The sequence below is a fragment of the Oncorhynchus keta genome, chromosome 28 (genome assembly GCF_023373465.1).
Source record: "Oncorhynchus keta strain PuntledgeMale-10-30-2019 chromosome 28, Oket_V2, whole genome shotgun sequence".
Classification (NCBI taxonomy): Eukaryota; Metazoa; Chordata; class Actinopteri; order Salmoniformes; family Salmonidae; genus Oncorhynchus; species Oncorhynchus keta.
In genome coordinates, this window is record NC_068448.1 from 28176160 (window position 1) to 28199751 (window position 23592).

Genomic DNA, 23592 nt, shown 5'->3' on the forward strand with positions numbered 1-23592 from the left:
TTGATATAACTCACAGATCTGATGTATATCGTAAACATCATCAATCCATTACACACTCAACAATCAGGTTTGTTGGAAATAATGAAGGTTAAACTAACATGAAGATATGGAATACCAATATTTGTCTTGCAGTGGCACTGTCATCGGCCCAATTCATCAACATGAAATTAAATCTGTTTTGATACAGGTCTATTTTTTATTCATATGTTGAAGCAGAATATTCTGCATAACCATTCACAGGTTAATATACAAATTATCACACGAATGCATTAAGGCTTGAAATATTGGCCACCATTGTTCCAATTTCTCAAAATGTTCAGCAGGTCGTGCCCATATGGATTTGAATGAAATCATATTGACGAACAACCAAGGTTGGGAGAGTAGCATAGAACTACTACAATAGGGGAAATAGAGAGCAATTTGGACAGAAGACTGCGTGTGCTGTTAAATCGGTGTTTGAAATTCACAGCTCGACTGAGGGACCTTACCTTATGTATGTGTGGGGTACAGAGATGAGTTAGTCATTAAAAAATCATGTTTAACACTATTATTGCACACAGAAAGTCCATGCAACTTAATATGTGACTTGTTCAGCACATTTTTACTCCTGAACTTGTTTGGGCTTGCCATAGCAAAGGGGTTGAATACTTACTGACTCAAGACATTTCAGCTTTTAATTTTTTATTAATTTGAATAAAATTTAAAAAACAACTCCACTTTGACATTATGGGGTATTGTGTGTAGGGGCAATGACAAAACACTTGGGCACAAAACAGAACACAAAAGTCTAGGAGTGTGAATACTTTCTGAACTTCCCCTTAATAGTATACCCCAATATTCCTTTCTCTATTTTCCAGCCTTCTCCCTGTCAATTGTTTCCTGCTGCTCCTCCTCCTTCTCTTAAACACTCCCGGAAGTACTGCTAATGGAGCCTGGCCTGTGGGAGTGGGCAGGGAGCCAGCAGTGGCCAGAAATGTCCAGTTCCAACTGGATCTCACGGGGGGGCGGCTATCACCCATACACAGAAGTAGGCAGTGAGAAAATGCACCAGCCATCTCCAAACATTCTCTGTAGCATTTCTCCCTGAATCCACATGTGCAGCTGAGTGCACACCCTGGTTTTCCAGAAATCCTGCTTATTCCCTCCTGTTTCCGGGAATCATCCAACCGGGATATAGCCAAAATCAGGGAATTTATTGAACGTTTTCAGAATTTTGCAACCCTAGTCCTGTCATTACTAAATGTGTTGCGTGATATGTATTTGAATATTGATTTATTAAAATTTAAAAAAATTACACACAAGAACATTTGATTAATAAAATATTTAAATCCGTCATCTTCCTCAAATATAGTCCGGAGAATGAAGGGATGATGACCCACTCTCCGAGAGGAAGGGAATCTACTTTGATTGGTCATCAACTCATGGCTCACACACTTCATTCAGGCGGCAGGGTAGCCTAGTGATTAGAGCGTTGGACTAGTAACCGGAAGGTACAAATCTGTCGTTCTGCCCCTGAACAGGCAGTTAACCCGCTGTTCCCAGGCCGTCATTGAAAATAAGAATTTGTTCTTAACTGACTTGCCTGGTTAAATAAAATAAATAAAAAAATAAGTAGAGTTAACCTCGAGTTAGCCTGCCCCGAAGCAGGTTAGTTCTGAAGGATTTGTTGCCATAGAAATTGATCTGGCTAAAAGGTGAGCAACTTTCGTGTCAACAGTTATAACGAGTTGACCAAAGTTACCTCACTAACTCCTCGAGTGGCGCAGCGGTCTAAGGCACTGCATCTTAGTGCAAGAGGCATCACTATAGTCCCTGGTTCGGAATCCAGGCTGTATCACATCTGGCCATGATATGGAGTCCCATAGGGCGGCGCACAACTGGCCCGGGTTTGGCTGGTGTAGGCTGTCATTGTAAATAAGAATTTGTTCTTAACTGACTTGCCTAGTTAAATAAAGGTTAAATACAAAAATACAAAAAACAGATTCATAGTATTGGGCTCTGAGGCCAGATTCACAAAACACTACTTAAGAAAAAACGTAAGAAGTTTTTTATGGAAAAAAATAAGAAGTTCATATGATAGTTCGTAAGTGCATTCCTTAATGTTCTTAGGAATTCATAGTTTTCTTAGGAACTTCGTAAATATCTTTCCTAAGAACTTTGTAAATATATTCTCATGTGGCATTGACATTAGTGACGTGCTTGAAATCAATAAATAAACCTGTGATAGGGATGATAGGATTTGGCCCATTATAATAAAGTGTTGATATTTCAATTTTATTACATTTATTTATCTGCTTTATGTCTCGAGAATATACATTTTTTAGGTGGCTCGCAAACCCTTCAAACAAAAAAATAAACATTTTCACAGTTATATCAAAAACAAAAATGGATAACCAAGAAAAGCACAACATTTCAGCAAACAAGAGCTTGAATTAATGGTGGAGGAAATAGCAGCCAGGAAAAGGTTGCTGTTGGGGAGACTCGATAACTGCGGAGTCACTGCAGAGACCAAAAAGAGAGGATGGGTGAGAGTGGCCGAGTCTGTCTCTCTCATCGGGGGTATGGCAAGGGACAGTGATGTTGTAAAAAAAAGTGTGTGAGGGGGGTAATCGACCATTCATGTGGACCAGCTGGAATGAAGGTGTTGTCCATGAAAGGAGACACAGTGGTAGAGGGACTGCGTGACCGGTAAGTTAGCTAGTTAAGTTAGCCAAGTTCTTCTTTACAAACTGACGAGCTAACACTAGCTATTTAACACTTCTAGAATATTGTAATATATTGTTAATTACTAGCTAGCTAGATAATGCACGTTTAATTCGTTTTCTTGCTGTAATTAAATGTTCGGAAGCAGACTGTCTGTGGCAGTGGCGCAAGAAAACGTTCACGGTTACAAAAGTATCCAGTTGTCACAAGACAAGGGTTTAGCTGTCCTAAAGTTAAGTAGTTTTCCACAAAGAAATCTTAAAACATTATTTTCAAGAATCCCATTTCCTCTTAACTTTTAAAAAAAATTTAAGAACATTTCCAATAACTTTATTGAGGAATAGCAACTTTGCTGAAAACCTCTACAGTATCGGTGTGTACCCCCGCAGGACGGTTGAGCTAACGTAGGCTAATGTGATTAGCATGAGGTTGTAAGTAACAAGAACATTTCCCAGGACATAGACATTTTTTTAATCTAACTGCAGTGTCCAATTTACAGTAGCTATTACAGTGAAATAATACTATGCTATTGTTTGTGGAGAGTGCACAGTTGTGAACTTGAAAATCTATTAATAAACCAATTAAGCACATTTGGGCAACATTTTGAACAGAAATGCAATGCTTCATTGGATCAGCCTAAAACTTTGCACATACACTGTTGCCATCTAGTGGCCAAAATCTAAATAGCGCCTAGATTCCTAAGTCATATATTGGCCTTTCTCTTGCATTTCAAAGGTGATGAAATACATTTTTTTAAAGATGCATGTTTTTTTTCTTTGTATTATCTTTTACCAAATCTAATGTGTTATATTCTCCTACATTAATTTCCACAAACTTCAAAGTGTTTTCTTTCAAATGGTATCAAGAAGATGCATATCCTTGCTTTAGGTCCTGAGCTACAGGCAGTTAGATTTGGGTATGTCATTTTAGGTGAAAATTCTTACATACGCTAGCCTATTAACCACGTTATGACTGACTTGTTAGTCCTTGCTAGTTTGATTGTATTGACATACCAATCCTTAAAGTAACATTAGTCCGTTTATGTCCAAAATATTGAGTTATTGAAACTGAAACAGTGCATCACGAATGGAGGCAGCAAACAATGAACCAGGCTAGCTGTGATTTACAACCTGATAGCAATATGTTTTGGACTCTAATAAATGTATTGGTGAATTATATTAATCATGCATTGAACTGCATCGATCTATTCTGCCACCAATGCCTTAGTGTATGTCATTGGAATGTTAAATCAAATATAACCTATTTTTAAACCTCTTATAAAGTTGATTTTGAAGCATGAACTGGGAATTCGATATTTTTTATTAATTTTGTGATTGTTAGTTTGTTTTTTCTTTAATATTGCAAATAGATTGTAGCTTCCATCAATGTAATTGTCTGCATCATTCTCAACTCCAACTCCATTTCCAACTGATACATACTATATATATTTTACAGACACAATATATTTTACAAGTTGTTTTTAATCCCATTCAGCTACCTTCAACACCTCCCATCTATCGCTGAAGACCATTTAGTTCTATTTGCCATATATGTTTAACTGTGGTGTTTAACCAAAGTTCAACGTTTATACATTTTATAGACAGTATATTTTACATTTAGTTATCTTGTTGTTTTAAGTCCCACACTTCAGCTCCACTCAACCCCTCCCATCTATCTCTTAACACCATCCATTTTTTATTTCTATTTGCCATATATTGTTCAACTGTGCTGTGATGTTTCACAAAATTTCAGAACCTTTCTATTCTCATAGCTTCTACAGATTGTAAATGTAACCATTTTTTCTAAAAGTATTATTATAATATTGATCGATTGACTATGACTTTCCAAAATCAGTGCTATTTGCAGAGTTAGCTCCAAGTACATTTTGCAATTTCTCAGCTATTCCTGTACCTGCGTCCAAAAACAAGCTACATATGGACAGTACCAAAAAAAATGATCTAATGATTCTTTCTCTTCGTAACAAAAACTGCTGAGCTGGGATGGTTGTATCCCCATACATACATATACATATATACACATACACATACACACATACATGTATACATATATACACACACACATATACATATATACACACACACATATACATATATACACACACACATATATACACACACACACATATACACACACACACATATACACACACATACACACACACACATATACACACACACACACATGTACACACACACACATACATATATATATATTATATATATATATATATATATATATATATATATATATATAACATTCTATTGGTTGCAAGAGTTTTGTAATAATTTAAATTGAGAAATTCTATGTGTCGAGATTATTTCATTTTCAAATAACCGAAAGTTAAGAGGTTGTAAATCTGAATAAAGGGAAAAAGGCCATTCTTGAACATGGGGTGAGACATACTTACTAATCTGCTAGAGAGCCAGTTCAGATTTAATTATAACTTTTGTATGGCTGAATCCTTTAGTGAGAGGTCTAATGCTTTAATATTTTATCATTTCTGTTCTCCAAATTCATATTCATTACATAAAAAGGCCCGTTTAATTTTGTATGGCATGCCCTTCCAAATAAAATATAATATTTTTGCTCATATAATACAATTTTAAAAACATGTCACTAGGCAAGGCCATAAGTAAATAGGTAAACTGGGATATGACTAAAGAGTTAAATCATGGTGATTTTTCCACAAATAGCAAGATCTTATCTATTTTTTGCTAACTTTCTATTAACATTTATTGTAGTGAGATAATTTCTTTCTTTCGGGATATGAATACAGAGTATGTCCACATCACCGTCAGAGCATTTTATTATTAAAACTACACGGTAATGTAATCTTTTGGCAAACTCCAAGTGGGCTGTCACATGCATTTTGCTGAGGAGAGGCTTCCGTCTGTCCACTCTACCATAAAGACCTGATTGATGGAGTGCTGCAGAGATGGTTGTCAATCTGGAAGGTTCTCCCATCTCCACAGAGGAATTCAGGAGCTCTGTCAGAGTGACCATTGGGTTCTTGGTCACCTCCCTGACCAGAGTCCTGGTCCCCCGATTGCTCAGTTTGACCGGGCAGTCAAACTTCTTCCAATTAAGAATGATGGAAGCAAATGTGCTCTTGGGGAACATCAATGCTGCAGAAATGTTTTGGTACCCTTCCCCAGATCTTTGCTTCAACAAAATCCTGTCTCGGGGCTCAAATGACAATTGCTTCGACCTCATGGTTTGGTTTTTACTCTGACATGCATTGGCAACTGTGGGACCTTATATACAGTTGAAGTCGGATGTTTACATACACCTCAGCCAAATACATTTAAACTCAGTTTTTCACAATTAATCCTAGTAAAACTTCCCTGTCTTAGGTCAGTCAGGATCACCACTCTATTTTAAGAATGTAAAATGTCAGAAAAATAGCAGAGAGAATGATTTATTTCAGCTTTTATTTCTTTCATCACATTCCCAGTGGGTCAGAAGTTTACATACACTCAATTAGTATTCGGTAACATTGCCTTTAAATGGTTCAAATGGGGCAAACGTTTTGGGTAGCCTTCCACAAGCTTCCCACAGTAAGTTGGGTGAATTTTGGCCCATTAGTCCTGACAGAGCTGATGTAACTGAGTCCGCTTTTTAGGCCTCCTTACTCGCACACGACTTTTCAGTTCTGCCCACAACTTTTCTATAGGATTGAGGTCAACGCTTTATGATGGCCACTCCGATACCTTGACTTTGTTGTCCTTAAGCCCTTTTGCCACAACTTTGGAAGTTTGCTTGGGATCATTGTCCATTTGGAAGACCCATTTGCAACCAAGCTTTAACTTCCTGACTGATGTCTTGAGGTGTTGCTTCAATATATCCACATCCTTTTCCCTCATCATGATGCCATCTATTTGTGCAGTGCACCAGTCCCTCCTACAGCAAAGCACCTCCACAACATGATGCTGCCACCCACGTGCTTCACGGTTGGGATGGTGTTCTTTGGCTTGCAAGCCTCCCCCTTTTTCCTCCAAACATAACGATGGTCATTATGGCCAAACAGTTCCATTTTTGTTTCATCAGACCAGAGGACATTTCTCCAAAAAGTACGATCTCTGTCCCCATGTGCAGTTGTAAACTGTAGTCTGGTTTTGGAGCAGTGCCTTCTACCTTGCAGAGCAGCCTTTCAGGTTATGTTGATATAGGACTAGTTTTACTGTGGATATAGATACTTTTGCACCTGTTTCCTCCAGCATCTTCACAAGGTCCTTTGCTGTTGTTCTGGGATTGATTTGCACTTTTCACGCCAAAGTACGTTCATCTCTAGGAGACAGAACGTGTCTCCTTCCTGTGGTATGACGGCTGCGTGGTCCCATGGTGTTTATACTTGCGTACTATTGTTTGTACAGATGAACGTGGTACCTTCAGGAATTTGGAAATAGCTCCCAAGGATGAACCAGACTTGTGGAGGTCTACACATTTTTTTCTGATGTCTTGGCTGAATTGTTTTGATTTTCCCATGATGTCAAGCAAAGAGGCACTGAGTTTGAAGGAAGGCCTTGAAATACATCCACAGGTACACCTCCAATTGACTCAAATGATGTCAATTAGCCTATCAGAAGCTTCTAAAGCCATGACATAATTTTATGGAATTTTCCAAGCTGTTTAAAGACAGTCAACTTACTGTATGTAAACTTCTGACCCACTGGAATTGTGATACATTGAATTATAAGTGAAATAATCTGTCTGTAAACAATTGTTGGAAAAATGTGTTGTGTCATGCGCAAAGTAGATTTCCTAACCATACTGGCCAAAACGTTAGTTTGTTAACAAGAAATTTGTGGAGTGGTTGAAAAACGAGTTTTAATGACTCCAACCTAAGTGTATGTAAACTTCCGACTTCAACTGTAGGTCCCACAGTTGTGTCCCTTTCCAAATTATGTCCAATCAATTGAATTTACCACAGGTGGACTCCAATCAAATTCTAGAAACATCTCAAGGATGACCAATGGAAACAGGATGCATCTGAGCTCAATTTCGAGTCTCATAGCAAATGGTCTGAATACTGGGATAAAAAAAATGTTCAAACTGTTTTCGCTTCGTCATTATGGGGTATTGTGTGTAGATTGAAGAGGATTTAGAAAAATAAAATACATTTTAGAATAAGGCTGTAACGTAACAAAACATGAAAAAGGTAAGTCTGAATACTACCCGAATGCACTATACTTTCTGCTGTGACCTGTAATCCCGTCTCCAAGATGGTGTAGCAGTTCAGACGTCTTTGTCTTCGTCTTGTCATGTCCCGTGTATATATCTTTTCTTTCTTCCTTTGTATATCTTTTTTTATATATTTCAACCTCAGTATCAACATACCCTCCTGCAACCCGCCTCACCAAATGTGGTATGGATCTGCTATTTTCTATACTTTTCTAACCGGGATCCCCAACAGAAGCTAGACAGTTAACTAGCTACTAGCTAATAGTCAGTTAGCCATGGCCAACCTTAGCCTGGTCAACTCCTGCCAGTCTGCACAGCGTGTTTCAACCCAGAGCATGCTGGACTGCTCTTTCTCCACATATCGGGTTTCATACCGCAAGCTCTGAACCTTTTCACCTGGATCATCGCAGCTAGCTAGCTGCTATCTGAGTGGCTACCCCCTGGCTAACGTCTCTGTCCCGAAAGAAAGCACCAGTGAGCCTGGAACTAGCCTCGTGCTAGGCCCATCTCCTGGCTAGCTGAAGAGGTCCATCAGCAACTTCTTGGGCAACAATACATATTTTGCCAATTTGCCTGGACCCCTTTTACTACCGACACGGAGCCCCGACGATTCCACCGCGACTGGTCTACCGACGTAATCCGCCTGATGGGTGTCAACAGGCTCCTCCATCACAACATCCCCTGAAGGCCCATCCGTTAGCCTGCTAGCTGTCTAGAACATATCGAACTGCTAGCTGAAGAGGACCATCAGCCAATTTCTTGGGCTACAATACCTATTTTGCTAATTGGCCTCGACCCTTTTACTGCTTACACGGAGCCCTGCCAATCCAACACGACTGGTCTGCCGACGTAACCGTCTGAGGGGGCTTCAACAAACTTCTTACATCGCGACGTCCCCCCTAAGGCGCTTCTGCTAGCCCCGGCACGCAAGCTGTCTGAATCGTCGTGATCACTAAGGTACACATGCCTCTCCCTAATGTCAATATGTCTTGTCCATTGCTGTTTTGTTTAGTGATTATTGTCTTATTTCTCTGTAGAGACTCCAGCCCTGCTCAATATGCCTTAGCTAGCCATTTTTGTTTCACATCCCACACATGCGGTGACCTCACCTGGTCTAAATGATGTCTCTAGAGACAAAACCTCAACCTCAAAATCTCATCGTCACTCAACGCCTAGGTTTACCTCCACCGTATTCACATTCTACCATACCCTTGTCTGTACATTATGCCTCGAGTCTATTCTTCTGCGCCCAGAAACCTGTTCCTTTTTTCACTATGTTCCGAGCACACTAGACGACCAGTTCCTATAGCCTTTAGACGTACCCTTATCCTACTCCTCCTCTGTTCCTCTGGTCATGTAGAGGTTAATCCAGGCCCTGCAGCACCTAGCTCCACTCCCATTCCCCAGGCACTCTCATTTGTTGACTTCTGTAACCGAAAAAGCCTTGGTTTCATGCATGTTAACATTAGAAGCCTCCTCCCTAAGTTTGTTTTACTCACTGCTTTAGCACACTGCCAACCCGGATGTCCTAGCCGTGTCTGAATCCTAATTTAGGAAGGCCACCAAAAGTCCTGAAATAACTATAACATTTTCCGACAAGATAGAACTGCCAAAGGGGCGGAGTGGCAATCTACTGCAGAGACAGCCTGCAGAGTTCTGTCATACCATCCAGGTCTGTGCCCAAACAATTCGAGCTTCTACTTTTAAAAATCCACCTTTCTCTCACCGTTGCCGCTTGGTACAAACCACCTTCTGCCCCCAGCTGTGCCCTGGACACCATATGTGAATTGATTGCCCACCATCTATCTTCAGAGCTCGTACTGTTAGGTGACCTAAACTGGGACATGCTTAACACCCCGGCCGTCCTACAATCTAAGCTAAATCTCACACAAATGATCAATTATCAACCAGGTACAACCCCAAATCTGTAAACACGGGCACCTTCATAGATATCATCCTGACCTCCAAATACACCTCTGCTGTCTTTAACCAGGATCTCAGCGATCACTGCCTCATTACCTGGTCCGTAATGGGTCTGCAGTCAAATGACCACCCCTCATCACTGTCAAACGCTCCCTAAAAGAACTTCAGCGAGCAGGCCTTTCTAATCGACCTGGCCCTGGTATTAACTTTTTTTTAAAATTTAGAACCAGGTACAGATATACAGTGAGGCAAAAAAAATATTCAGTCAGCCACCAATTGTGCAAGTTCTCCCACTTACAAAAGATGAGGCCTGTAATTTTCATCATAGGTACACTTTAACTATGACAGACAAAATGAGAAAAAAAATCCAGAAAATCACATTGTATGATTTTTTATGAATTTATTTGCAAATTATGGTAGAAAATAAGTATTTGGTCAATAACAAAAGTTTATCTCAATACTTTGTTATATACCCTTTGTTGGCAAAGACAGAGGTCAAACGTTTTCTGTAAGTCTTCACAAGGTTTTCACACACTGTTGCTGGTATTTTGGCCCATTCCTCCAGGCAGATCTCCTCTAGAGCAGTGATGTTTTGGGGCTGTTTCTGGGCAACACAGACTTTCAACTCCCTCCAAAGATTTTCTATGGGGTTGAGATCTGGAGACTGGCTAGGCCACTCCAGGACCTTGAAATGCTTGTGTTTGGGATCATTTTCATGCTGAAAGACCCAGCCACGTTTCATCTTCAATGCCCTTGCTGATGGAAGGAGGTTTTCACTCAAAATCTCACGATACATGGCCCCACTCATTCTTTCCTTTACACGGATCAGTCGTCCTGATCCCTTTGCAGTCCCTGGCGGCGTAGTGTGTTACTGATGGTAGGCTTTGTTACTTTGGTCCCAGCTCTATGCAGGTCATTCACTAGGTCCCCCCGTGTGGTTCTGGGATTTTTGCTCACCGTTCTTGTGATCATTTTGACCCCACGGGGTGAGATCTTGCGTGGAGCCCCAGATCAAGGGAGATTATCAGTGGTCTTGTATGTCTTCCATTTCCTAATAATTGCTCCCACAGTTGATTTCTTCAAACCAAGCTGCTTACCTATTGCAGATTCAGTCTTCCCAGCCTGGTGCAGGTCTACAATTTTGTTTCTGGTGTCCTTTGCCAGCTCTTTGGTCTTGGCCATAGTGGAGTTTGGAGTGTGACTGTTTGAGGTTGTGGACATGTGTCTTTTATACTGATAACAAGTTCAAACAGGTGCCATTAACACAGGTAACGAGTGGAGGACAGAGGAGTCTCTTAAAGAAGAAGTTACAGGTCTGTGAGAGCCAGAAATCTTGCTTGTTTGTAGGTGACCAAATACTTATTTTCCACCATAATTTGCAAATACATTTTTTTGTAAATCATTTTGTTTGTCATAGTTGAAGTGTACCTATGATAAACATTACAGGACTCTCATCTTTTTAAGTGGGAGAACTTGCACAATTGGTGGCTGACTAAATACTTTTTTGCCCCACTGAAGCCCCTGGTTCACTCCAGACCTGACTGCCATTCACCAGCACAAAAACATCCTGTGGTGTACTGCATTAGCATCGAATAGCCCCTGCGATATGCAACTTTTCAGGGGAGTTAGGAACCAATATACACAGGCAGTTAGGAAAGCAATGGATAGCTTTTTCAAAAAGAAATTTGCATCCTGTGGCACAAACTCCAAAAAGTTCTGGGACACTGTAAAGTTCATGGAGAATAAGAGCACCACCTGCCCACTGCACTGAGGCTAGGAAACACTCTCACCACCGATAAATCGATGCATTTTTCTACAGCTGGCCATGCTTTCCACCTGGCTACCCCTAACCCGGTCAACTTCAAGGCTTCGACTCTGTCAATCACCACATTCTTATCGGCAGACTCAACAGCCTTGGTTTCTGAAATGACTGCCTCACCTGGTTCACCAACTACTTCTCAGACAGAGTTCAGTGTGTCAAATCGGAGGGCCTGTTGTCCGGACCTCTGGCTGCCTCTATGGGGGTGCCACAGGGTTCAAATCTCGGGCCGACTCTTTTCTCTGTATACATCAATGATGTTGATCTTGCTGCTGGTGATTATCTGATCCACCTCTACGCAGACGACACCCTTCTGTATACTTCTGGCCCTTCTTTGGACACTGTTAACTAACCTCCAGATGAGCTTCAATGCCATACAACTCTCCTTCCATGGCCTCCAACTGCTCTTAAATGCAAGTAAAACTAAATGCATGCCCTTTAACCGATCGCTGCCCACACCTGCCCGCCCATCCAGCATCACTACTCTGGAATGTTCTGACTTAGAATATGTGGACAATTACAACTACCTAGGTATCTGGTTAGATTGTAAACTCTCCTTCCAGACTCACATTAAGCATCTCCAATCCAAAATTACATCTAGAATCGGCTTCCTATTTCCGCAACAAAGCATCCTTCACTCATGCCTGCCAAACATACCCTCGTAAAACTGACTATCCTACCGATCCTTGACTTCGGCGATGTAATTTGTAAAATAGCCTACAACACTCTACTCAGCAAATTGGATGCAGTCTATCACAGTGCCATCCGTTTTGTCACCAAAGCCCCATATACTACCCACCACTGCGACCTGTATGCTCTCGTTGACTGGCCCTCGCTTCATATTTGTCGCCAAACCCACTGGCTCCAGGTCATCTATAAGTATTTGCTAGGTAAAGCCCCGCCTTATCTCAGCTCACTGGTCACCATAGCACCACATGCTCCAGCAGGTATATTTCACTGGTCACCCCCAAAGCCAATTCCTTGTTTGGCCGCCTTTCCTTTCAGTTTTCTGCTGCAAATGACTGGAACGAATTGCACAAAACAAAATCACTGAAGCTGGAGACTCATATCTCCTTCACTAACTTTAAGCACCAGCTGTCAGACCAGCTCACAGATCACTGCACCTGTACATAGCCCATCTGTAAATAGCCCATCCAACTACCTCATCCTCATAGTGTTATTTTTTGTTGTTGTTGCTCCTTTGCACCCCAGTATCTCTACTTGCACATTCATCTTCTGCACACCTATCTTCTGCACACCTATCACTCGTGTTAAATTGGTCATTTGTAATTATTTCGCCACTATGGCCTATTTATTGCCTTACCTCCCTTATCTTACCTCATTTGCACACACTGTACATTCTTCTTTTGACTGTATGTTTGTTTATTCCATGTGTAACTCTGTGTTGTTGTTTGTGTTGCACTGCTTTGCTTTATCTTGGCCAGGTCGCAGTTGTAAATGAGAACTTGTTCTCAACTAGCCTACCTGGTTAAATAAAGGTTAAATTAACATTTTTAAAAAGAGCGTGCAGAGCTGTCATCAAGGCAAAGGGTGGCTACTTTGAAGAATCTCAAATATAAAATATATTTGGATTTGTTCAACACTTTGTTGTTTACTACTTGATTCCATATATGTTATTTCATAGTTTTGATTTCTTCACTATTATTCTACACTGTAGAAAATGGTAAAAATAAAGAAAACCCCTTGAATGAGTATTTGTGTCCAAACTTTTGACTGGTACTGTATATATTTTTACTTTTTTGACCAATCACAAGTGGAGCGCCACCTCTAATGGACGAGCCGCTACTGAGAGACACCATATGATAAACTACAGGGGACAGAATTGATGACAGTGAAACTGATGAGAACTCGCTCTACCTACCTGCCACTGGTGCTACTGCTGGTGCTGCTGACGCTGCTGACAGAGTTGGAACTGGAGGAACGGCTGCGAGAGCCGGTGCCACTGTGGGAGCGGGGAGGCCAGGATGCTGGACTCGCGAACCTTTGTGGAGAGAGGTTACGTGAATGTGAAGAGTGTGGAGACAGGCTGCGACTGTCGTGGTAAGATCGATCTCCATGTCGTCCCTGCTCTTCTTGGTACAGATCTATGCTGCCCAGTATAAAGGGTTCTCTGGCACGAGTATCATATTGAGGCTCTGGTGTATCAAAGTGGCTCGGGCTCCGGCTATGTGAACGATAATATCCCACACCAACCGATGAAGATCCTCCACTTCCTCCAGCCACAGTCCCAGCCCCATCACCTGTTCCACAGGCACTGACGCAAGTACCTACAACTCCTCCACCGACCCCTGCAGATCCAGCCCCAACACCTCCACTGGCAGTGCCAGAGCCAGTGTTAAGCATTCTCTCCCTGGTATCTCTGTAATAGTCTGAGTCGTAGTGACGCTGCCAGTCAAAGCTACTGCCAGCACGCTCGTGATGTCCGTAGGCATTGTTATCATATGCTCGATCCCGACTTTCAGCAGTCCTGAGTGACAGGGAGAGGGATGGAAGGAGGAAATGGAGAGAGAGAGAGAGAGAGAGAGAGAGAGAGGGAGAGAGAGGGAGAGAGAGAGAAACGTTATGCTTTTTGACACTAATTAGTAATCAACTAGTTGAGCTTTACAAGGTGGTAAATAAAAGTGTCAGGCTATCAAATAACTAAGACAGCAGTCAAGTTGAGTGTTCAAAGGGTGTTTCTGTTTATTTGAGACTTAAAATATACAGTAAACATATCAATTGATATCATACTTTACTTATTAGATATTTGTAAACATTTCTCATTAATTCATATTGCTCATTATATTTTGCCGAATTTGTCACTGTTATGCAGCAACTTTCTGATTTCTATCTAAATTAAATTGAACAATTACTAACTAGGCATGGCGATTAATCTTTCACTTGTTTGTGATTTTTTCCCCCTGGTATTTGACAAACATCCAAATCTCCGCAATTGGAAAATGTCATGAAAACTAGATAAAAGGAGTAGATATTTTGTACATGGAATTACATGTGCTCGACAGAAAAGCAGAATGAAAAGAAAACTAGTTTCTATATAATTCTCATGACCCACACAATAGAGAGCACAACCGGATGTGGAAAAACAAAAGTCTGGAGACTTCAATGGATGCAGTGCTAAAACCTAACGTTATTAAAAAATATATTTGTCCTATTCTGGAAAGCCGTACATTAATAGTGCAGGATCAGACAGGTCAAAGATGATGGTTAGCTCCAGTTTATATTTTGCAACCCTAATAACAATACAACAAATGTTATTGACGAGAAGCTATTTCAAAGTATGGAATCCATTCTTAAATGGAACTGAGGAGCATTTCAGGCACTAGACAAGTAGTTGATAGTTCAATACTAATCTACTGAGCTCTCATGTTAGCTTGTCATTAGGGATGTCCAGGATTAGATTTTGATATTATGATAACCATAAAATATCGCAATTACATGGTTTTCACTGTATTGTGCAATTAAGATCATAATGTTATTGCACAATTTGTTATGTTATCTTTTAATTAAATTCACAGGGGTAGCTGCTAGCTAGAAAGATACCGCGCTTATTCATAATCAATTATGTAACCAGTACAATGCAGAGGTTTCTGAGGATTATCCTGCAAGATACTGCAACTTGCTATCTAAAGTAGAAAATCACCAGACCTCCTAACTGGTAGCTTGTCAAGTTGTGACAGCCTTCATCTATGTCAGAATGGCCTAAAACACCAATCGAAAGATTTTAGGTACACTGAAATTGATTGATATCCTCTGCTCTAATACATTAGTACAATTCTATTCATTAGTTATGTTCTTATAGCAGGTACACCACCACCTCAATAAGGAGGCAGTCGGGGTCCATAAAAAAATGCATGAGTTAGCAAAGTGGTGAATTATCAACAAATATTTAAAAATGGTGTGAATTAGGGCAGAGGAATAAAAAAGCCCAATTCATGCCTACTTAAAAATGGAACAGCTTACAATGTAGCAAACACACTTAGATGATTAATTCGCTTTTTCATACGTATGAGATTAATCTGTGACTTATTGAAACGCAGTATAAAAGGGGCTGGCGATGTAACTTCTGCTTTGCTTGAGTCTATCAATCTCAAAGAAACCAAAGTATAACTAATATACAATCTAATTGAAATTATAAACTGGGTGATTCGAGCCCTGAATGCTGATTGACTGACAGTCGTGGTATATCAGACCGTACACCACGGGTATGACAAAATATTTATTTTTACTGCTCTAATTACGTTGGTAACCAGTTTATAATAGCAATAAGGCACCTCTGGGGTTTGTGGTTTAGGGCCAATATACCTCGGCTAAGGACTGTATCCAGGCACTTAGCCATTGTCCATAGACCACACCCCCTTGTGCCTGATACATAGCTAGCTAACCTTTTTTCTGTTAGCAAATGCATACATATTTATGTTTTCAGGTAGATTTGCATGGCTGCATGATGACATGCTGGACAATAGAGCTATATAGAGGACTCCTCTTTGTATCTGTGCCATTATACCATCTGTGATATCCTCAGTGGTGCTGAACATGCAATTTTTATTTTGAAGTAGTATATTTTCTTCTCCACGTTTGGCTGATCCCTCCTGATGACATGTTTAGACATGACTCCAACAAGGTTACCATGAGGGATCAGTCAATGAATTTGTAAGTCCCACCCAGTTGACTAAATTAAAATGGTGGAAGCCCTCAATGGTGCTGCCCATGCTAATACAGCCTTATGGTCACTAGAGGCCTCTATCATTCTCTATATGCCCCCACCCTAAGTTTCTGAGCAAATATTTGTATTTATTTAATATTGGACATAAAATAATTTAAAAACACCAGGAAATTAGCCCCAATCGATGTAAATGTTGGAAATGTGTTCCCAATTATTCCCAAGCATAACAGAGAGACTCATAATCATATACAAATGCAAGCAAGATTTAAAATTATTATGTTTTAGTCAAATATCATATTATATATTTTTGGGCTTCTTGCGGTCAATTTGCAGTCTACAAATTATTTGAAATGATGTTCCGGCCCCCTGACCATCCACTCAACAATTAAATTGGCCCACAGCAAAATCTAGTTGATGATTCCTGCTCTATGGTTTGGACGCAAACTTTTGTGAACTCCTCCATGTAGATATTTGCAACTATGCTGTTTAGTCCAAATCTGGACAGAACCGCGTTAACCTATTTTGGGACTTTCTGAATATTTGAATCTCAAATGTGTGTACAATGCCAGTGTCTCCATTGTCCTGACATTCATGGAATTTGAATTATTCATGAATCGTAAAATAATTAAACCTATTAAGGCAGGATTTGTATCTATAATTGTTTGTTACCATCACATGCTGGTACTGTATACAGCGAACGGATTGCTAGCTAGCTACTGTAGTAGGTGTGTTGCTGTCAAGTGCATGCACTGCCCTTAGCCATAAGGAATAACGATTCTTTGGCACTGACATATTTTTAGCTACTTTGTGGCTGCCAGTATCATGTAAAAACTGTGAGGTTAGTGTGAATATGTCATGCTACCTACTAGATCAACAAAAAAATATAATAAATCGCAGTTCCCTGATTTTACATGCAACATTGTAAATTGTGACAACAATTAGGGTTGCTGAAGCCAATGGATAATTTGGCTTTCAGTATAAATTCTACATCAGGAATCTGTTCCTGGACTTATCCTGCTCTTGGGCTCAGAAGAAAAAAGGACTTGACCACAAGTTTCCACGGTTAGGCTACTAACGATCATGTAGCAAGACCAAATGAGAGACTAGCCATCTAAACATTGGCATAAACCCTTTAGTGGTGGCAAATCTGACAGTAAAATGTAATATACAATAGAAATTCAAATTGGGTTGAATATAATCCAATTTTGATTAACTGATACAACTATTCAATCTGACGTAATTCTTCATGGTTTAAAAAGCATTCAGAGGTGCATGATTCCTTCTCTGTTTACCATGATCTGGCCTGTATCTACATTTTTCACTTTAATGTGAAGAATGCCTCAGCAAAGTGGTACTATTGACTAGGGAGAGCAGGGATTAGCAGCTGGGAAGTGGGCAGGGTAGGTTCAAGGTGAGGGGAGACAGCAGGTAAAAAGTAAAGAGTCTGCAAATAACAACAAGCGGTTAAACCGTATGTTTAACAGCTACTTCTGTTAGTGAAAAATATGGAGAGAGACAGGGGTTCAAACTAGGGGTTAGAGAGAACAGCTAAAATACACAGGGCAGGATATACCAACCTTTTGAGACAGCGGTAACCCGACCTACAATTCCAAATACAATCTAGGGAGACAGAACTTTGTGAGCAAAAAAAGGAAAAACCAATAGGGTGGGCATAAAAATGTATAAAAAACATTCTGGTAGGTTTATGTTCAAACAAAAGTCTTTGCAGCCAAGATAATAAATTATTCCAAGCAGATGTTTGCAGTGCTAATTCCAAAAAGAGTCCATGTAAAAATATATCCACAGTATAGGGAGGTTTATGTTCAAAATAGTAATCCTCGTCAGTATGGCAGGAATCCTCACTTGCTTCGATCAGATAATCCAAAAATCAAATCCAATTGTAACAATATTTTGATGTGGTGGAAAATAGTCATAGGACTAAACTATCCTTTCAAAAATGGTTACATAAAACATAACTGATAAAAATAAAATCATGGAAAATTAGGCTACAGAGTCCAGTCAAATCAAGAAATTATATCCAATTGTCCAGCTTCTGTAAACAGTGCTCTATTGATACCCCATGAGCAATGAGTCTGGAACATCATGGCACACGATTTTATGGAAAAGTCTTTCATCTTCATCTTTAATAGTCCGCCACATTCTGTGTGCAAAATTGAGCAATAGTCCAACTAGATCCATTAAAGCAAAAATGATCTGACCGTAACAGTTTACCTGTCAGAAATAATCCAGTTCACCCAATGATTCTCCCGAATATGTACAGTTCCCTTAAAGGCAGTAGGTTTATTCTTTGGGAAGATGTTGACAGGATGATGTGTGTTCTGATTCTGGGAATAATTGTATCCAAGGATGGACAGATGTAGTTCCACATTCAGGAGGCAGGTAATCCAATGCCAGAAGACAGGTAGCCCCATATTTCCATGTAATTGTATTGATTTGTATGATCCAAAAATAGTCCAAACCTCTAATAAATTATGTTTAATGCTTCCCCCTACATCCAATGGACAGTCTCACTCTTTCAAGAGCAAAAATATATAAAAAAATAATTTGAACCACCAACAAAATGAATTTTTCAAAAAAACTTTTCAAAAAAAGTGTTTAATTTGCTCAACATTTCTGTCATTTCTCTACAAAGTTGATCAACAGTAGAGGTCTCCCAGCATTTAATTATTAAAACCTGAAACAAAACATAATCCCACACAAAACCGGAAAACCCACAACTTTATTGAATGATAGAATATCCTTTTGTGATTGGCCAGTTTTAATCCAACGGGAATACATATCCGGTTTAGGTTATCCACATGACTCCGGACCACAAGGGAAGTGATGCATATGAAAACACCACTGGAATGGGTGCAGAATGATCGAGAACCCAATTTCTACTAATCCAAAAACTAATGAATGCGTCTTTAATATGCAAATATGTATTCTTGGTTGAATTGTTATACAAAAATGACCCATTAATCCACCAAGGAGGGCATGGTACTCCAGATCAGGGTGATTCCAGGGAAGGCCGCTGGAACAAACTCTCTCCAGCATCCATTAATCCCGGGAGATTTACGATATCCAATATGCCCCATACTCTCTGCAAATGGGATATCCACCTCACAGGAATGTTTAAGTTTACAAAGATAATCCTCAACAGCAAATACGCTATTTACTACACACATAGAAATACAATTGTGTGCATGATATACATACATGCTCATTTAAAGTTTATCTTGGTGTCTACCATATCAATCCATGAGCGATGGTGACGCTCTGAGGACTTTGGAAGGGATGCCTACAGATTTATTCCTGCGTATGAACTTTTTTTATTTCCCCCTCATTCTCCTCTTTAACCCCCAAACAAGTAAATGAATAGATTGTGGAATATGCTTGGAGGTAAGGCGTTACAAGAAACCAAGTTCCCCCTGCGTTCAGAGAAACTTTGTCCACTTACCCGTCTAGTCTGCGTTCATAGCGTCCCTCTCTGCTGTGGAGCAATGCAGGGGGCACATACACCAGGTCCCCTGCCACCCTTGTGAACCCTGAAACATCCCGCCCACGAGAGCCTAAGGACAGGCTATTGTCCAGCCCTCTCACGGCACTAGGGATTGTGCCTGGCTCATTGTAATCAGTGCGCAAGTCTCTATCCCCCATCTTGTTGATAGAATTATGAGCCTTCTGGGCACTTTTAATGTCCACAAAATCAACAAAGGCTGCAACTCCACCTTCTGACCCCCGCTTTGGAAGGACCTTGACACTCTCCACACGTCCATATCTATGGAGGAAAGGGGGAATTATAAGGAAAAGAGATCAGCAACAAATAATTAATTGATTTAAGGTGTATGCCATATTTCATTGGAAATGGAAACAAGTCAATGGGTAAAGGAGCCTAATGTTCACCATATATGTGTTTTATAATATTGAAATGGAAGGGAAAACCTAGTCAGTTGCACAACTGAAAGATCTCGCTCTCTCTCATCCCTTTGTGACACATTCGTTATTTTTCACAATGCATTGTTGGTTAAGCAGATAGCACTATACATACATTTTTCAATAGAGGATGTATTCTAGTTATGAGAAAAGTTCCTCCTAGCTATTCAAAAATGGAACTCTGATGAGGTCTGCACAATGCAGCATAACTACACGTGACATTTCCTGGTTTCCTCTTGCTTGTGGGTGCAATATGTTTTATGCAATATGGCATTCCAAAAAGGCTTAAGAGAAATACAGGAAAAAAGTGATGATTTCAATCGTTATCTTGAATGTATGTAGCCTATAATTAAAATGGTTTACTGTCTGAAAATGTATTTTTTTTGTAGCCTGTGGCGTTTATAAACCAACTGGAGAAAGAAAATTGTGTTTGGGGTTATTTGCCAGTCTTGGAGAGCTTAGCTCCATGCAACACTTTTTTCTATTCAATGAAAACTAGAGCATAAATCTGTTTCTGCTTATTTTTCGAAAGACACCCTGAGAATGCCCATAACTGTAGTCTCTCTGTCATGCCAATTCCCACATTGAATACCCTCCGACGCCATTTTAGAAAACCGTTCACACTGCTTCCTCATTCTGCCGTCCCCCATCTTCAAGGACTCCAATCACAAATTTAGCTGTCATGCACCTGCATACGCTGGCTGTTTCTTGTTACAAAAGCTTTAACTAAAGACTGCTTGAAGAGCAGTGAGTAAGTAGACAACCCCGAAATGTGTTTTCCACGCGCACTCATTCCCCTCAACAAAATGCTTCATCCTCAAAAGTCAAAACAATATGTATGTGATCAATTGTCCAAAACGTTTGTCTTATTATACGTGTTATAGCCTAAGCATATTACATTTTTATGACGTAAACAATGCATTAAAATCATAAGCATTACATAAATGCCCCGCAAGATTTGAAAAACAGTTAGGCTATCATAAGCCATGCATCTGACAATACCATCAAAGGCTAAGGATTACATTAAAGGAAAATATGCCTAAATAAACGTCCGTTTTGGCCATTTCGGACTGTATTTTGTAGGATACTCTTGAAGTCATAATGATCTGATGAATATTGTCTACATACACTGCATAGCAAACAATGCGCTTGAAATCGTAGCAGAAATACATACGCCATTTAGCCTACAACACAGGATAGACAGCCATAATGTTACATGAATGTAGCACTTCAGCTAACGTAAAGAAATAATATGGATGTCACATCTTTTAATTAGGCTACTCCTCGTGCCTAGATCGAAAGATATGCAGGCTGTTTTTTCCTTGGCGGCCAGTATGGAGCTAGAGAGCGCACACAGCGTCGAAACAAGAACCAAATGTATTCAGATGTTGGGAAATGTTTAATGCACAAAAACGATAGCCTTTGCCGTCAAATCTGATTTGACATACTGATAACAGTGTGAAGTAATAGTAATGGAACAATGTGGCAAAAATGTTGCCCTTTACATTTCAGTAGTGAAAAATAATTATTTTCAACAATAGCCTACCGTTTTTATATAAAGTTTTTTTTTAAGTAAAAAAATTGCTATATCAACATGTAGTCTACAATCGATAATATGATCCGTGCCATATATAGCCGTGTTTCTTATATGTTGGCAGTTTCATTAGGGCTTATAATCATCATATGGTCGTTTGTTTACACAACCTATGAATGCAACCAATGTAAAGGAAGGAAATCTTAGTGGCGTTGTAGGATATCACTGTAATCTATACCAAATGTTATGTTAATCAACTGAATAACAACTAATAGCAACATTCAATGAACATTTCAGTTTATTTTGATAGTCAACTGGTATAGCCACTGACATTTAATGACATTAGGCTAATTGACGCCATATCAGTTACATTATGATGCTGCTGGCAAGAGTCAGGACTCTGCATCACTTCACACAAGCCACCTCAATATTTGCTACAATGTTGCAGTGAGTCTTGGCGGAACTGCAAACTACCTCAATTGTTTTTGCTTAGTTAGAATTCCATTGCACGAGACACTCTCCGCAACTGGCAAGTTTTAGGCTAACCATAAAATTGTAAACACAATTCAAGTCACTGTCTTAACACACCACAACCGGTAGGCTGTTACAGTGGCAAGAGTATTCAGTGGTGCTAGCTATAGCTGTTTTGCTAAAGCAATTAGCTAGCTAGGCTATTTCCAAGTCCACGGTGTGGGAAAGATGGCTTACAAGACCGCGAAATGCAGGTGTGGGTCATAAGATTGCAATTTGTACGTTCATGTTAGTTAACTACAATATCTATCGACTTACTCTTCATCCGAGTTTTGTGAGCTTGTGTTGCTGGTTTGCTGGCAGTTGCCTAGCCAGGCTACCTACTGTCACTGCCTGGGCAATTCGCTCCAGGATTGATCATCTTCTGATTTTAGGGGAATCCGGCAGACAGATGCTGACAGTTGTGACCTACTCAATCAAATATTCGGAATAAGATCGTTTACTCACCGCTTGAAGTGCTCAATGATTTTCTCCTCTCGTACATTTTCGGGTAAATTTCCCACCCATAAATGTCTGGTTTCACGGACCATACTGTGCGCTCCTGTCCCCCGATCATACAGAAGAGTTTGTGATGTCCTTATATTTTCCGATACAAAGTCAAATACGTTGCGAAATTGAGCGCAGCAAAGTATTGTGCTTAGATCATCAACTGTTTGTTCTGACCCAATGTAACCATTAGGTTCAATTATTGCACTCTGTTTGATTTCCTTTACTGTGCGCGATCTGGGTGTACGAGCATGCGGTCTATTACCATTCCCGTGACTAGGCGCGTCCCTGACACCATGCGACCTTTGGCTGTCGAAATAATGCTTGTAGCTACCTAAAAAGATGCAGCACCCTTGCTCGTAATGAGGCGCACACAGCGCACGCGTGGCACTGTGTGTGAACTATTTTTCCGCTTTCAGTTGAGATCGCCTTTCGTCTTGCGCATGCGTGGGTATCGAACGCTTGAGTTTGGGGTTTGGGTCATTGGTTTGGGTCGACGACGGGTATGAAATTAATCTTTCACACACACAGGCAGCAACTGGAAAGCAGTCCAACAACAGGCCATTGAAACACGTTTTACATTGTAACATTGAATAGTGTGTTATTCATTGGATAAGAAAACATATAAAACTGTAGGTTACTGCAGTTACTATACAAAGACGCAAATGACAAAAACAACACATTTAGTAATAAAACCTTTATTAGACAGTTGTACTAAGCTTATATGGAATTTATAAGCTTATAGACATGTATTATTTTCAAGAATTTGACGTG

At 40.0% G+C, this 23592-nt stretch overlaps 1 protein-coding gene across 5 annotated transcripts in view; it reads right to left on the reverse strand.

The window, feature by feature from the left end:
• Positions 1–23207, reverse strand: part of LOC118360953 (msx2-interacting protein-like) — a 40171-nt gene extending 16964 nt beyond the window's left edge. For 2 of the 5 annotated variants that reach the window (XM_035740562.2, XM_035740560.2), the window contains exons 1-3: positions 22780–23207; positions 19792–20112; positions 13530–14135 (exon numbers count right to left, since the gene is read on the reverse strand). In XM_035740562.2, coding sequence (XP_035596455.1) covers positions 13530–14135; positions 19792–20112; positions 22780–22862 — 1010 coding nt within the window. In that variant the 5' untranslated portion in view covers positions 22863–23207. Of the gene's footprint in view, positions 1–13529; positions 14136–17908; positions 19435–19791; positions 20113–22779 lie in introns of those variants that run through there. The other 3 variants (XM_035740564.2, XM_035740563.2, XM_035740565.2) reach the window with 2 other exon arrangements.
• Between the last annotated feature and the right edge of the window lie 385 nt (positions 23208–23592).